At 46.4% G+C, this 16,259-nt stretch overlaps 1 protein-coding gene across 2 annotated transcripts; it reads left to right on the top strand.

The window, feature by feature from the left end:
• The first annotated feature begins 9,350 nt into the window (after window positions 1–9,350).
• On the top strand, window positions 9,351–12,985 carry LOC125541608 (uncharacterized). Of its 2 annotated transcripts, XM_048704971.2 has the most exons (3): window positions 9,403–9,807; window positions 11,029–11,102; window positions 12,701–12,985. In XM_048704971.2, the coding sequence occupies exons 1-3, from the start codon at window positions 9,425–9,427 to the stop codon at window positions 12,787–12,789; spliced, it is 546 nt and encodes a 181-aa protein (XP_048560928.2). In that variant the 5' UTR covers window positions 9,403–9,424; the 3' UTR covers window positions 12,790–12,985. The 2 variants fall into 2 exon arrangements, 1 of the variants encoding a protein (XP_048560928.2); XR_015616586.1 differs by lacking the exon at window positions 11,029–11,102 and having other exon boundaries at window positions 9,351–9,807.
• Window positions 12,986–16,259: the final 3,274 nt, after the last annotated feature.

Below are 16,259 nucleotides of genomic sequence, written 5' to 3'. Positions count from 1 at the left end.
ACTTCAATTTTGAACCATGGGTGTTGTATGAATACCTTCGTCACCTCCTGACCATACTGGTGGTTTGAGTGGTAATCATCAGTGAACTGCTTTGGAAAGGCCTGAAAACAAGGATGTGCATAAATATCTTCTCTATATTGGAAATGGGGCAGAGGAATAAAAAAGGCAAGGTATAATAGTTAGTACCATCATGTAGTGAACTGTTGTCTTCTTCATTGTGCAGACAAAGATCTTGTTGTTTTTTGCCACTAATTTCTTTATCCTAACGATCTTTCTGAGTTTCTTGACTTGACTGATATTCATGGACAACTCATTTCCCCATATGCAAAAAGGGTCGAACAGTGGGTCAAAACCTCTGATAGAAGGACCTACATGTGCAAGACCAAATTGTTAAAAACCTAAATATTAGAATGGTTCCTGCAATTGCCCAATGATGTGTTATTAGACAACGAACCATGCACGTGCTAACCTCAATTGTAAACCTCAGTGCTTCCGATTGTTTCCCTGCAACACATATAACGTAGTTAGTCGTCACGTTAAGTAAGAGTTCACATGCTATCAGTAAAATATGTTGATGAAAAATAAGCACATTGCAAATTCATCAGATTAATTCAAGCCACATGGAAAACCCATTTATCCAAACCAAGCATGATTAAGAACTAGGAAATATAGCACTTGTATATGTTTCTCATGTATTAAGTGCAGCCAAATTCGATTTATTCCTCACATGCACAACAATAAAAAATTCTACCCACGACAATTAGACATCGCAGTGTAGAATTGAACCAAGCATTTAGCTAAACACCACAACAAATGAACCAAACATTAACTGAGCACCATATTGCACAATATAACATACTCCTAATAGAATATCAGACAGTTAACCAAACCAAGCATGCTTAATAACTTGGAAATATAGCAATTGTATTTTTTGTCATGTATTTACTACAACCAAATTCAATTTATTCCTCACATGGTATACAATAACAGAATGCACCCACAACTATTGAGCATCGCATGGCAGAACTGAACCAAACAAAACAGTTAACTAAACACCACAACAAATGAACCAAACGTTAACTGAGCACCACATTACACAATATAACATACTCCTAATAGAAGATCAGGCAGTTAACCAAACCAAGCATGCTTAACAACATGGAAATATAGCAATTGTATTTGCTTCTCATGTATTTAGTACAGCCAAATTAGATTTATTTCTCACATGGTATACAATAAAAGAATGCACCCACAACAATTGAACATCGCATTGCAGAATTGAACCAAACAGCCAACCGTGTCGCGTCGTCGGCGCGCAAGGTGTCGACGGTGGCCTCGGCGGCAAGGTGCTCCTCCAAGATCTGGGGGTCGACACGAATGGCAGCCATCGCGACCTCATCCGCGCATGCGGCCACGATTTGCTTCTCCACTGCCAATGGTCCTTGGGATCCTGGCTATACTTCATGCACCATGGATTAGGGTGGCGCTTATTTGGTGGACGGGTCGGTGATTTGGGTGGAAGGTGTCGCGCCGGTGGTCGGGACATGTGGGATGTGGAAGGAGAAGGAGGATGGGGGTCGGGTGTGGATTACCTGCCTGGATAGGCGAGGCCAAGCAACGTGGAGGAGGGTCGCCGGTGAGGAGGCGGTGCTGCAAACAAGGAGTGAAGGTTTCAACTTGGAAAGGAAGGCGTAAACAGGGGAAATGTGGATTTTGGTAAGGGGGGCGGGGAGGTAGATATTTTCGAGGAAGCCGAAAAATTGGAATCGCTTCAACAAAAAAACTGGAACGTAAAGTGTCATCAGACACGGTCCCTTATTCAGAACTGTGTACGATATGTGAACATCACAAACGATTTAGATAGCTTAACCCGTGTGTGTCGAGTTTAAACGTCAAAAAAATTTGTTTGAATTTCCCTGGTTACAGTGGTCATCCACGTCATTGCATAATTTGGGTACACAAAGGAGACTAACTTCTTAATCGAGCAAGTTTAGCAATTAAACAGAACTAGCTGACCTAGACATTACTCTAACAAATTAAAGATAGGCGCTCTAAATTAAACAAAACAAAGAGTACTACTACGGCTGGTGCTCGTTGATCTCCGCCGCGGCCTCCATGTCTAGCTCGCGCCCGACGGTCTCCTGGGGAAGGGGCTCCATGGCATCAATTGCACCATACTCGGCAAGCATCTCGCCATCTGCGTCCACCATATCTTTGGAATAGGCCACCACGAACAAGGTGTGGGCAGTCGCGATCTGGGCTCTGGCGGGCTCCATCGTGGCAAGGTATGCCGCGCAGGAATGGACGGCTGCTCGAACTCTCTCGGTGATTGCCAACTCTTCAGCCGTGGGTTGCCAACTATTGTCAAAGAAGCTTCGTTTGATTTGCGTGGTGACCGCCATGAGCTAGGCGTGGACAGCCTCGACATGGTAGTGGGTGGCCTCCATCAGGGCTAAGGCCGCTGCTGCAGAACGGACAGCTGTTGTGCTGCTCTCGCCGGTTGCTATCCCTGAGGCAGATGCTACTGTCGCCGCCTGAGAAGCAACAACGGCCATTTGGGCTGCCTTGGTCGCCTGGAGGCAGACTGCGGTCACCCTCATGAGCTTATTAGCACGCGCCTGGTGGCTGCAGTCGCGCTCTCGCCGGAGTGGGCCGCCGAAGTTTCCCTCATGACGTGGGTCCACAAATCCATCTTTCATCGACGATGAATGAACAGTGAAATGATATTTTGGGAGTGAGCTAGTGTGCTTGACTGTAGCCAACGCACCTTCTCGCGTAAGCCATAGGCATACTATACACCGCCGGTGCTCCAAGATATTTTGTGCTACATCTCACACAGTTGGTGATAATAAATTGTGTGCAATCTACTTGATTTATCGTCTTGATTTGAATTACGTAATGGGGTCACAGCCATAATGGATGGTGTTTGAATTTCTTGAACTTTTATCTGCAGTGAACATGCAACTATAGGTGTGTCGTCAAAAATGGAATTATCCAGGGTTCGTTTGGAAGTTTTTATACATTAACTTGGTTTTGCAGGCATTTCAAGTGCATAATTCTAATCTGAACTACATGCACATGCTCCAGTGCATATAAATCGGTTGAAAAATCAAATATGTGTGCTTGGTTGCATGCTTAGGTCCCATGCAAGAAATGGGAATGAATGTCACACACCCTGCCACCGTCACTCAGCCGCAAACATTGAGATACATGATTTTTAAATTCTAGTAAATCCAAAACTCGTTTGAAATTCATGAAACTTGGCATGCTATCACGGAGCGGCATCAACATGCCGTGGTAAAAAAATCCAATTTGGGGCAGGTTTGGGTATAAGCTTCTCGCAAACCAGAGCTTCTCACAACAAGCATGATGGTTTCGGTAGGGAATGTGCCACCTTCGGGGACGAAACGATATTCATTGCCTCTTATTGCTTTCAAAATATTTCGAGTGTCAACATAGAACATCAGGAGTGTTGTGTTCAATTTTGGAATTTTCGGGGTTCGTTTGGACATTTTTATACATTAACTGGGTTTTCCAGGTATTTTATGTGCATAATTCATATTTGAACTACATGCACATTCTCCAGTGCATATAAACTGGATGAAAAATCAAATATGTGTCCTTGGTTGCATGCATAGGTCCCATGCAAGAAACGGGAATGAATTTCAAACACCCTGCCACCGTCACTCGGCCGCAAACATTGAGTGTAACACCCCGGATGTAACTTGCCATATTTGTAACTCCGACTCTTGCCATTTTCGGCTTTAAGTTATGATATTTTTCCTTTGTGGTTGGGTTTTTGTATTTCGTTTTGCATTTTCTTCATGTCATGCATCTCATCTCATATCATCATGTGCATCTTCATGTGTAGCATATTGCATTGTGACATGTTATGTGGTGAGTCAAGGCATCATCATATTTCCCCCTTGCATCACCCCTCCCCTCCTTCTCTTTCTTCTTTTGGCAAGTGCCATTTTCACTCCTCCTTAAATGCCCATCTCTTCCTCACAATTCAAGCATCATGCCACTCACCTCTCTGCCAAGTTTCACCCAAATTGGACTTGGTTTGGTTGGGATAAAAAATGCTTCAAGTTTGAACCTAATTCAAACTTGGAATATTTTTCTACCTTTAAAAATTACCAAATCAATTTTATTAATTACTACACAATTTCAGGATCCTGAGGATATTGTTATATCTCTCAAACACTTTCCCAATCCCTCTGTGCTTTCCTTTTTGTTTTCTGTCTGAAGAACATGGAAAAAGGCAAAGCAGCAGCAGCAACGCCACCTCGGCCTCGGCCTCCCAGGCCGGCCCAGTTGGCGCCAACCGCAGCCGCAGCCCAGGTCCAGCCCGAGTGCAGCGACCCTCTCTCCTTTTCTCACCCATGCACCTGCTCGCCCCCGCTATCGCGCGTCCACGTGGCCAAGCCGGCCCCACTCGCCAGCGACCTTGGCTACACCCCTCACCCACCTTCTTCCTCCTCGGTCCCCCCTCGCGGGCACGCACATGGCCGCGGCTGAGCGCACGCGAGTTCACCCCATTCACCCTAGCCCCCTACTTACCCCCTTTCCTTGCCCAAACGCTTCCTAGGGTTCCCCTCTTCCTTCCCCCGCCGCCGCCGGGTGTTTAGACCACCAGATCCGCCGGACTCCGTCGTGCCTGAGCGCGTCCGGGTGCACGACCTCGTCGTCGGTGAGCTCTTTGGCCACCTCCACCCCGGCGATCGTGTCCGTCTGATTCCCCGACGTCATCTACGTCCTCGACGTCCGCTACTTCGCCGCAGGACCCCAAGACGCCGTTGACTCCTTCCTCTTCTTCCCCGCGGTGCCCGTAGGTGTTCGATCGTTGTCATGCTCGCCTCCGACCTCCCCTCGTCCAACCGAGCACACCCACGTGCTCGTGGTAAGCTCCTGAGAAGACCTGCACCTTTCTCCCCCTCTATTGCATGCTCTAGCTATCCCCGTGCCGTCCGCCTGAGCCGCCGCCATCGGACCTCGTCTCCTGTGAGTGCTCCGTCCCCGCTGCTCGTCTGCGTGTGTCCGTCGTGTTCGCCGCTTAGAGTAGGGCCGATCCGTGCCCTCAGCAGCTCGCATAGGTGTTCGCCGCTCCGTTTGCGTCTCCGCCATCGCCGTCTCTATCACCTCGTCGCCGGTGTCGCTCTCGTCATCGTACGGCGATGTTCTTGTCATGCGCGTGTGCAGGATCCCCTGGCGATTCCACCGCACCCTTCCGCCACTCCGCTAGGCCACCAGAGCAACTCCGGTGAGGCCTCCACCGCGCTCTGTCGCCATCGACCCCTCCACTATTTTTCCCCTGCTCGTATGCGCTTGCGTCACCCACCATGTGGGCCCCAAGCTGGACCCACTGGTCAGCGAGTCAGGGACCAAGCCCCACCTGTCATGCTCTCACGCACACACACCCTCTCACCTAGACGCGTGGCCCAGGGGCCCAGCGGTCAGCCTAACCGCCGGGTACCGCCCGGGTACACATAGCTTTTGCCCCATTTCTGTTTTATTCCAGATTCGGTATATGCCAGATTTGGGATATGACTATGTTTCCATTTTAGGCAGTTTTTGACTTATAGCTTTTGTGGGGATTTTTCTACAGCAACCCCAACATATTATATATGTTTTTTGGCGTAGAAAAATCCCACCAATCCAGTGGTGGCATTAGTTTCTGCATTTGAGCAAGTTCATGAACATGGCATTTTACATCATGATGTTGTTTTGTCATTTTTGTGTGATTTATTTCAATCATGCTATGAAGGTGTTTGGCACATGGTTAGCTTCATTTTCATGCCTACTACATGCTAGTATTTATTCCATGTCTTTTAGTGCCCTGTGATGAGTGGAACAAGCATGCCAAGTTGCTATCTTAATCTGTTTTGCCATGCTCTGTTTTTCACTAAGTCTAAAACTGTTAATAAAACTTGCTATGTTTACATGGGTGCCATCATATCTTCTGTGCCTTTTTGGCACATGTTCAGTAAGGGACTTTTGTTCTATGCCTTTAGTAGAATCATGTCATTCCTTTAATTGCCATGATATGTTCCTGTAGCATGTTGTTTGCTTGCTCTAAACTTTCCTTCCTAATGTTGTTCTTGACATGTTAGTATTTTCACTACGTCTGTGAAGCTGATATCTTTTGCACTTTTGCCATGCTTGTTTGAACAGGTTCTAGTGTGTTCTAGCTGTAGCTTAGTGTTCATGTTTTGTAGAACTTCATGTGTACTTTACTATCATGTGCTTTGTTGCTATGTTGGGGGTGCAGTAGCTTAGTTTCTTGTTGCATTCTAAGTTCTATCATGCTGTTAATCGCAGATTTGCATCATACTTGTTTTACTTGTCATTTGCAAACCGTGCACCCATTTTCGGTGATCCTTGTATCAATTTCAACCGAAATCACCTCATCTTTCCAGCGGCATACTTGTTATGACAAGTTGATGTATTGATCATTCTTTCCCTTCCGGAGCACGCATATGCATTGCATATCATATCTTACATATCATGCCATGTATTGCATCATGTTGCTTGTGCATTGCACAGTGATTGATTGTTGTTCCATTGCTTGTGTTCTTGCTTTGGGTAGAGCCAGGAGACGAGTACGTGAATGAGGAACATGTTGAGTACGCTAACGAGGATCAAGCTTTCGACAACTCAAAGAACTTTGCAGGCAAGATGACCACACCCTCGATATCACTTCTATCTTTGCTTGCTTGTTGTTCGCTCTAACACTATGTCGCGCTACCTACCACTTGTTATATCATGCCTCCCATATTGCCATGTCAAGCCTCTAACCCACCTTCCTAGAAACCGTTGTTTGGCTAAGGAACCGCTTTTGCTCAGCCCCTCTTATGGCGTTGTTACTTGCAGGTGAAGTTGAAGATTGCTCCATGTTGGAACATGTTTATGTTGGGATATCACAATATCTCTTATCTTAATTAATGCATATATATACTTGGTAAAGGGTGGAAGGGTCGGCCTTTTGCTTGGTGTTTTGTTCCACTCTTGCCGCCCAAGTTTGCGTCATACCGGTGTTATGTTCCTTGATTTTGCGTTCCTTACGCGGTTGGGGTTATGGGACCCCCTTGACAGTTCGCTTTGAATAAAACTCCTCCAACAAGGATCAACCTTGGTTTTACATTTGCCTACCTAAGCCTTTTCTCTTGGGTTCTGCAGACCCGAGGGTCATCTTTATTTGAACCCCCCCGGGCCAGTGCTCCTCTGAGTGTTGGTCCAAACAAGAGCCCTTTGCAGCGCCACCTCGGGAGAACTTGAGGGCTGGTTTTAGTTGTACGGATTCGTCATCCGGTGTGCCTTGAGAACGAGATATGTGCAGCTCCTATCAGGATTTGTCGGCACATTCGGGTGGCTTTGCTGATCTTGTTTTACCATTGTCGAAATGTCTTGTAACCGGGATTCCGAGACTGATCGGGTCTTTCTGGGAGAAGCAATATACTTCGTTGATCGTGAGAGCTTGTGATGGGCTAAGTTGGGACACCCCTGTAGGGTATAATCTTTCGAGAGCCGTGCCCACGGTTATGTGGCAGATGGGAATTTATTAATATCCGGTTGTAGAGAACTTAACACTTGATGTAATTAAAATGAATCAACCGCGTGTGTAGCCGTGATGGTCTCTTTTCGGCGGAGTCTAGGAAGTGAACACGGTTTGAGTTATGTTTGTGCGTAAGTAGTTTCAGGATCACTTCTTGATCACTTCTAGCTTCACGACCGTTGCGTAGCTTCTCATATTACTCTTATCTGCGTATGTTAGCCACCATATTTTCTTAGCGCTTGCTGCAACTCCACCTCATTACCTTATCCTACCCATAAGCTTAAATAGTCTTGATCTCGCGGGTGTGAGATTGCTGAGTCCTCGTGACTCAAGGATACTTCCAAAATAGTTGCAGGTGCCGATGATACCAGTGCAGGTGATGCTACCGAACTCAAGTGGGAGTTCAACGAGGACCTTGGTCGTTACTATGTTTCGTTTCCTGATGATCAGTAGTGGAGCCCAGTTGGGACGATCGGGATTTAGCATTTGGGGTTGTCTTCTTCTATTTTGGTTCCGTAGTCAGACCTTGATTGTACTCTGGATGATGTATGTTTAACTAGTTATTTGTGTGAAGTGGCGATTGTAAGCCAAATCTTTTTCCCTTTCTTATTCAGTACATGGGATTTTGTGAACATTACCCCTCTTGCGACAAAACCACCATGCAGTTATGCCTCTAAGTCGTGCCTCGACACGTGGGAGATACAACCGCATCGTGGGCGTTACAAGTTGGTAATCAGAGCCATCCCCGACTTAGGAGCCCCCTGCTTGATCGAATCGCTGACGTTGTTGAGTCTAGAACAAAATGTTTTGAGTCTTAGGATTATATATATCGGAAAGTAGGATTCTTTTTACTCCTCAGTCCCTTCGTCGCTCTGGTAAGGTCTCCTGACGTAGATGTTTTGACTTTCCTCTCCTGAAATTTCACGAATTTTTTTAGGATCACGCGGGTTTCTTGGAATAGTTCCGATATTCTTGTGACGAGAACATTGTTCTTGGTGCCTCATGACATTTAGGGGTTGTGGCAGTTTCCCGGGGAGTTGAGCTCCGAGGTGTTGTCGTCACAATTTTATCGTTGCAGTTATGGAATACCTAAGTTCGCCGACATCGAAAATCTCTTTTATGAAGTTGTTAATGAGATAACCTCGACGCCACTCAATACTGGGGCGGGAGTTTGGGAGTATTACCATAACTCGTATAACGGATGCTTTTCGAAGGTTGAGGTACATGATTTCCCAAGGTTTCTTTGTTATGTGTTGAAGGATGGATACAGTTGGAGTGTAGGGCTTGTTAGTTGTGTGTTATATATTGTGCCTCCATGTGTGACGCCCGGGTAATTAAATTATAGTATTCTCATGCAAATGATGCCAGGTATCACTCTTACTGTTGCTAATCCTCATATGATCCAAGGCATCAGTCGAATTCAAATTCAACTTAAAGTCCAAATTCAAATTGTCAAACATGCAGACAAAAATGTTCGTTGGGTTAAAATATTCACTTGCTAATTATCATGTAGAAACCAACATCATTTGACTCACCACTTAATTCCTAGGAAAATATAAAGTGGTATAACAACATATTAATTGACCTATTCAATTGCTAAAAATGTTTGAACAATTCCATTGGCTCTAAAACTTTTTATGCAACACCACGATGTTGTCCTTGAATTATGTGCCAGATTTCAAGATTACCTAAGTTCATTAACTGTAGCGTTTAAATAGAAAACAGTGGTGAAATAAATATATAAATTTAGAAAAGAAAACAAAAAGGCCACTGTGCACTTGGGCCACAAGTGCACAGCGCCTGAGGCCCAACTTCCCCTCCCTCATCATCCTGTTCACAGAAGGCGAGCTGGTCGCCTGAGCATCGTCCATGGTGGGGATTGGCCACGCGCCGACCATCGCACGGTCCTCCCTGATGGTTAAGAGCACACCCCTCGACCCCGGAACCCTAGCACCCCCACTTCCTTTCCCTCGCGCCGCTATCACCCTCTCCTCCTCTGTCTCGTTCACCCGAGTGCGGTCTCTGAGCGCGTCGCCATCGATCCCACGGCCGTCGACGTCTCTGGTGCACGGGAGCACATCCAGGAGGTCTGACGTGGTTGTCTTCGTCCGTTCTGGGTACCAGATCGAGCAGGAGACCACCACAGCACAAGGATCGACATCATCTACAACCTTCGGGCACCGCGACACCATCGACAGATTCGTCACCATCACTGCACCCCAGGCCTCCTCGAGCTCGCCCCTGGAACCGCGGTGAGCTCCTATCCTAAAACCCCCCCTTCTCCATGTTGCTTATTCGCCGCCCTAGCGCTGCCCCATGAGCTCCGTCCGCCATGGCCAAAGATTGTCGTGGCTGCGGCCGGATAGCCCGCGCTCACCGTGCCTAGCTTGCACCCCGGCCTCCCGTTGCCCGTGCTTGGCCGTGCCCTACAGCGTGCGCGCCCCTGACCGCGCCGCGTCCCGCCACTGCTCCTGTCATGCGCACCTGCGCGCCATGGCCTCACTCCGTTGCTGCTGCTCTTGCACTATTGCTGCTGTTGATGCTACTGCCCGCTGCTACTCTAGACTGCTGCTGTGTTTTCCTTCTACCTTGCTCCGTTGCTGCTTCGCGTGTTGCCGCGCCCCTGCTCGGCGCTAATGCGCTGCTCTGCCTGCTGTACTTGCGGCTGCCGTCGCTGCTGGTACTTGCTTCTGCTGCCGCTACTTGCTTCTGCTGCTCTTGTTACTGGTCATTGCTTAGTTGCTGCTATTATATTTACCTGATGCCGCTGCCTTTTGCTAGCCATGGCCGTAAGCCTATTTGTGCTTGTGCGTGATGCACAGCCACACAGTGGCCGGCTTGTGAGCCCAATTAGCTAGGGCCTAAGTTTCGGACTAAATTAGTGCTAATTTAATCTATAGCAAATGACATGTGGGACCCCTCTAATTAGTTTAAGTAAATCCATTTGGAAATTGTTAAAATCCTGGCATGTGGGCCCCTAACACTCCTCACTATTTAACCCAATCAACTTTGACTATGTTGACTTTGACCGGTCTCACTTGTCATACACTCTGGGTAGGAATTCCTCTGTGCACTGAGCATGTATTCAAGTAATTTCGGGATTAATATTAATTTCAGGAATTCCAGAAATCAATTAAAACTTAAAAAAACAGTAAAAATTAATTCGTACCTCGAATGAAACTATTTTATATATGAAAATTGCTCAGAAAAGTCCAACAAACCCAAATATGCAATCCGTTCATCTGTCACATGCCTCTAGCATGATGAACTTGGAATCGTCCCCTCCGGACCATCTGTCCGATAAATGCTTAGACCCGGGAAAATATACCCGGTTATTTTCCCTGCGTCGTCTGCAATGTGTAGCACTGCGTTGGGTCATGCCTAGCACTGCATATTGCCATGTCTTGCTTTGTGATGCTTTCGGTTGCTCTGTTATTTATTGTGTTCTCCCTTCGTTACTTCTTTTCCGGTAGACCCCGAGACCGCTGTGATCCAGTGATCGACTACTTCACTGCCGAGGGTCTGTATCTGTCTATAGAGCTTCCAGGCAAGCAAACCCCCCTTGAGCATTCTGATATCGCCCATTTCTTTCCCTTTCATGCTTGCATTAGAACTGCTACTGTTTTATGTATGATCCTACTCTAATGCATAGCCTGTTTTTGTTACCTGCTTTCATACCTTACCTGCTTATCCTAAACTGCTTAGTATAGGTTGGTTAGAGATCCATCAGTGACCCCCACCTTGTCCCAGTTGCCTTGTTTTATGTTCGATGACTCGATCAACGTGATCGACGTCCAGGCCTCGACACCGCACATCACCCCCCCTAGTTGTATGACTCTGCAGAGTTACCATCGTGTGCCAAGGGTGGAACCTTTTACATCACTCCTGATGAGATCTCCGTAGTGTAGCTATACGGTCGAGGTCATTGAGGGTGATTTCCTCCTTAACCACTTCCATTACGGCTCTGTCGTGCAACCCATCAAACCTGAACCTCAAGGGTGGATCCTCTTACGTTCACCTTGATGACACACATCGAGTGGAATTAAACGGGGGTGATTCCTCGGGTTTTCTCTTTGGTATTAGACACATAGTTACTATGGTTACTATGACTTTACACTGAGCCATGTTACTAAAGACAGGTCGGCCCTGAGGGGTACCCGCGTGAGCTTAATAGCGAGTGATGTGGAGTCGGGTTGACATGGAAGGTGTCCGTGAGATACTTACGAGGCGTGGTCGGGCATTCTTAGCCCTTGCCGCAAGTACTCAAGACGGGGCAACAGGGTCACATCGATCGTGAGTCTCTGCTCGTTACCGCATGCTCCTAATCCAGTACGGTTTGGATATTTGATCCGAGGGGCCTCTAGCCTGATAGCACTAACCATCACGTGGGCATTGTATGGGCGTTCTGCGTCATATGCATCAGCCGAAGCTTAATAGACATCAGCGATTGAGCGGCGCGCACCGGGTTGGACTGCGTAAGCTCCTTCCTTGTTGAAGGAGGTAGCTAGGTCTGCTCACCGGCCGCCCACGCAACGTGTAGGAGTTCCCGGGGAGATGGCCCATGACCCCTGGGCCATAGGCTTAGTCCGGTGTGTTGACCTCTCTATTAAGCCTAGGTCGGGTTGTGGTGTATTGTTTGGCCGAGGCCGGGCATGACTCAAGAAAGTGTGTCCGGCCGGAGTTAATCGAGCGTGGTGGGTAAGTTGGTGCACTTCTGCAGGGAAGAAAACATCTATCGATAGCCTGTCCTACGGTAGCGGACACTTGGAGTTGTATCCCGATCGATACAACTAGAATTGGATACTTGAGATGAGACATGGATATGAGAAATGGATAGTATGGCTCTGGGATTGCTTTCTCACAGGGAGTCGAGAAAGGATCTCTGGCCGAGGTTGATAACACTACCACTACTTTACATTATGTTGATCTGTACTCTTCTATATGCTTGAAGATGCTAGTCTTCGATAGGCTAGGCTTTCCCCTTCTCTTCTGGCATTCTGCAATTTAGTCCACAAATACAACCCATTCCTTTGATACAGATGCATACTTAGTTTAGTTTTGATGTAAGTCTTGCGAGTACTTTGGATGAGTACTCACGGTTGCTTTGCTACCTCTTTTTCTCCCGTACCCGATTGTTGCGACCAGATGATGGATCCCAGGAGCCAGACGACACCTCTGATGACTACTACTATCCCAAGGGTGCCTACTACTACGTGAAGACAACCGACGACTAGTAGTTCGGAGGCTCCCAGGCAGGAGACCTTGCCTTTTCGATCGATGTTGTTTTTGTGCTAGCCTTCTTAAGGAAAACTTGTTTAACTTATGTCTGTACTCAGATATTGTTGCTTCCGTTGACTCTTGTGTATTCGAGCTTATGTATTCGAGCCCTCGAGGCTCCTGGCTTGTAATATAAAGCTTGTATTATTTTAATTTGTGTCTACAGTTGTGTTGTGATATCTACCCGTGAGTCCTTGATCTTGATCGCACACATTTCGGTGTATGATTAGTGTACGGTCAAATCGGGGGCGTCACAAGTTGGTATCAGAGCCGACTGCCTGTAGGAGTCCCCCTTCCAAACTCCTTGGCCGAAGTGGAGTCTAGACATTGCAAAAAATTTACTAACATGGCTGTGTGGCCCATGGGCCCAGGTCGCCATTGGGTGGTATTAGGATCTTTTACTCCTCGTCTATACTCTGGGAATCTGATCTCTCTTCTATTCGGGTTAAATGATTTTGCTAACTCTAACTCTAGGTTCTCGTAATTACTTCCTCCCGAAGAGCCCCTTCATTCCAGATGATGGCCTGCGTCATCAGAAGATTCCGAAGGTACTCTCCGATGTTTTCCCGAGACCCATGTTCCCTTCGCCGTTGCGATCCCTACCATCGATAAATCCTTATGGGTAACTACCTACATTGTCGTTCATACCTTCATCACCAGTTGCTCTTCTTATTACAAGATGTCCTGAAATACTCTGATGTTCCGAGAATCTTTTATGCTTACCACCCTACAGTTCTTTGCCGCATAAATACCCCTATGAATAATTCCTCACACTTTTCGAGGATTTGTTCATTCCTAGTTGATCAAGTGATTCACAAGATACTTTGAAGTACTATCCGATCTTTCAATAATCCTCTCCAACTATTGCGCTGCTAATACTTATCTGCTTGCATTATGGTTACTTCCATATGTCTAGCAATACTCATTAGCATCCTTTGTCATCATAATTTCGAGCATTTGATTCGATTTGTTTGTGAATACTCGCAATCATCAGTCCTAATTAGAACTCTTCCTTTCGGCTCAGATGTCACCCCGGACATGAGCTGGTGTTCGGCAAATCAAACCTTGATTGATTGTCGATCTATGTCTATTCTACTTAATTGTCTTTGATCAGAGCCTCTTCTTTTGATCCCCCATTTGGGAAATCATAATTCCCATTGCATTCGATCTTTCAATTAGTCAGTTGTTTCTATAATTTGATATCCTTGCATTCTTTCTTCTTCTGGTTGGGTACCGATGCTCATATGAGATCCCTTGTGAACCACCAGGTCCTTTGTGGGTTCTATCCGACAGTGTCCTTCATATTTAATCACCTTGTAAATTCTTCCTTGATACATAATGCCTTTGGTAAATTGTATCCCCTATTTTTGTATACCATGCTCTGTTTCCGAGCTTGAGTTAATTTCCTCTGAAGTTTTTGCAAATGTACCTAAGATGCCCCGATGAGTTGAACTAATGCTTTCCCTAATTTGTGTGAACCCAAAAATTTCTACGGGTCATACTCTACTGGTGTTATGCCGGATAAAAATTTCTACACTACAACTTTGTCAAAAGCGAGAAGTAAATGAGAGGTTATGCCGGATAACTTTTGCACTTTTGCCATGCTTGTTTGAGCCTTTTCTTATGTGATCTAGCCATAGCTCAGTGCTCATGTTCTGTCAAGAATCTCTTGTACTTCACTGCCATATGCTTTGTTGATATGTTGGAGTGCAGTAGCTTAGTTTCTTGTTTTGCATTCTAGGTGGCATCATGCTGTTAATCGCAGAATTTTGTTATTCTTGTTTTGCTTGCCTTTTGCAAACCGTGCATCCATTTCCGGTGATCTTTATATCGATTTCGACCGAAATCACCTCATCTTTCCAGCGGCATACATGGTTTGCCAAGTTGATGGCTTGATCATTATTTCCCTTCCGGAGCTCGCATATGCATTGCATATCATGCCATGTATTGCATCATGTTGCTTGTGCATTGCACCGTGATTGATTGTTGTTCCATTGCTTGTGTTCTTGCCTTGGGTAGAGTCGGGAGATGAGTACGTGACCAAGGAACCTGATGAGTACGCTAACAAGGATCAAGCTTTCGACAACTTTGAGAACTTTGCAGTCAAGATGAATATACCCTCGAAATCACTTTTATCTTTGCTTGCTAGTTGTTCGCTCTATCGCTATGTCGTGTTACCTACCACTTGTTATATCATGCCTCCCATATTGCCATGTCAAGCCTCTAACCCACCTTCCTATGCAAACCGTTGTTTGGCTATATTACTGCTTTTGCTCAGCCCCTCTTATAGCGTTGCTAGTTGCACGTGAAGTTGAAGTTTGTTCCATGTTGGAACATGGATATTGTTGGGATATCATTATTATATCTTATTTACTTTAATGCATCTATATACTTGGTAAAGGGTGGAAGGCTTGGCCCTTTGCCTGGTGTTTTGTTCCACTCTTGCCACCCTAGTTTCTGTCATACCGGTGTTATGTTCTTTGATTTTTGCGTTCCTTACGCGGTTGGGTGTTATGGGAACCCCTTGACAGTTCGCCTTGAATAAAACTCCTCCAGCAAGGCCCAACCTTGGTTTTACCATTTGCCTACCTACCACCATATACCTTTCCCTTGGGTTCTACAGGCTCAAGGGTCATATTTATTTTAAATTCCCCCGGGCTAGTGCTCCTCTGAGTGTTGGTCCGAAACGGGCAGCCTGCGGGGCCACCTCGGGGCAACTTGAGGGTTGGTTTTACTCGTAGCTTGTCTTATCCAGTGTGCCCTGAGAATGAGATACGTGCGACTCCTATCCGGATTTGTCGGCACATCGGGCAGCTTTGCTGGTCTTGTTTTACCATTGTCGAAATGTCTTGTAACCGGGATTCTGAGACTGATCGGGTCTTCCCGGGAGAAGGAATATCCTTCGTTGACCATGAGAGCTTGTGATGGGCTAAGTTGGGACACCCCTGCAAGGTATAAAATTTCGAGAGCCGTGCCCGTTGTTATGTGGCAGATAGGAATTTGTTAATATCCGGTTGTAGAGAACTTGACTCTTAACTTAATTAAAATGAATCAACCGTGTGTGTAGCTATGATGGTCTCTTTTCGGCGGAGTCCAGGAAGTGAACACGGTCTTGTGTTATGCTTGAACGTAAGTAGCTTCAGGATCACTTCTCGATCACTTCTAGCTTCTCGACCGTGCGCTGCTTCTCTTCTCGCTCTTATTTGCGTATGTTAGCCATCATATATGCTTAGTGCTTGTTGCAGCTCCACCTCACTACCTTCTCCTACCCATAAGCTTAAATAGTCTTGATCTCGTGGGTGTGAGATTGCAGAGTCCTCGTGACTCACGGATACTTCCAAACTGTTGTTGGTGCCGAGGATACCAGTGTAGGTGACGATACCGAACTCAAGTGGGAATTCGACGAGGATTCGTGCCATTACCATGT

Source organism: Triticum urartu, chromosome 2A (genome assembly GCF_056163025.1).
Source record: "Triticum urartu cultivar PI428250 chromosome 2A, HENAU_Tu73, whole genome shotgun sequence".
Taxonomy (NCBI): domain Eukaryota; kingdom Viridiplantae; phylum Streptophyta; class Magnoliopsida; order Poales; family Poaceae; genus Triticum; species Triticum urartu.
The sequence above is the reverse complement of the archived record's forward strand: the minus strand, read 5'-3'. Positions and strand labels throughout refer to the sequence as shown.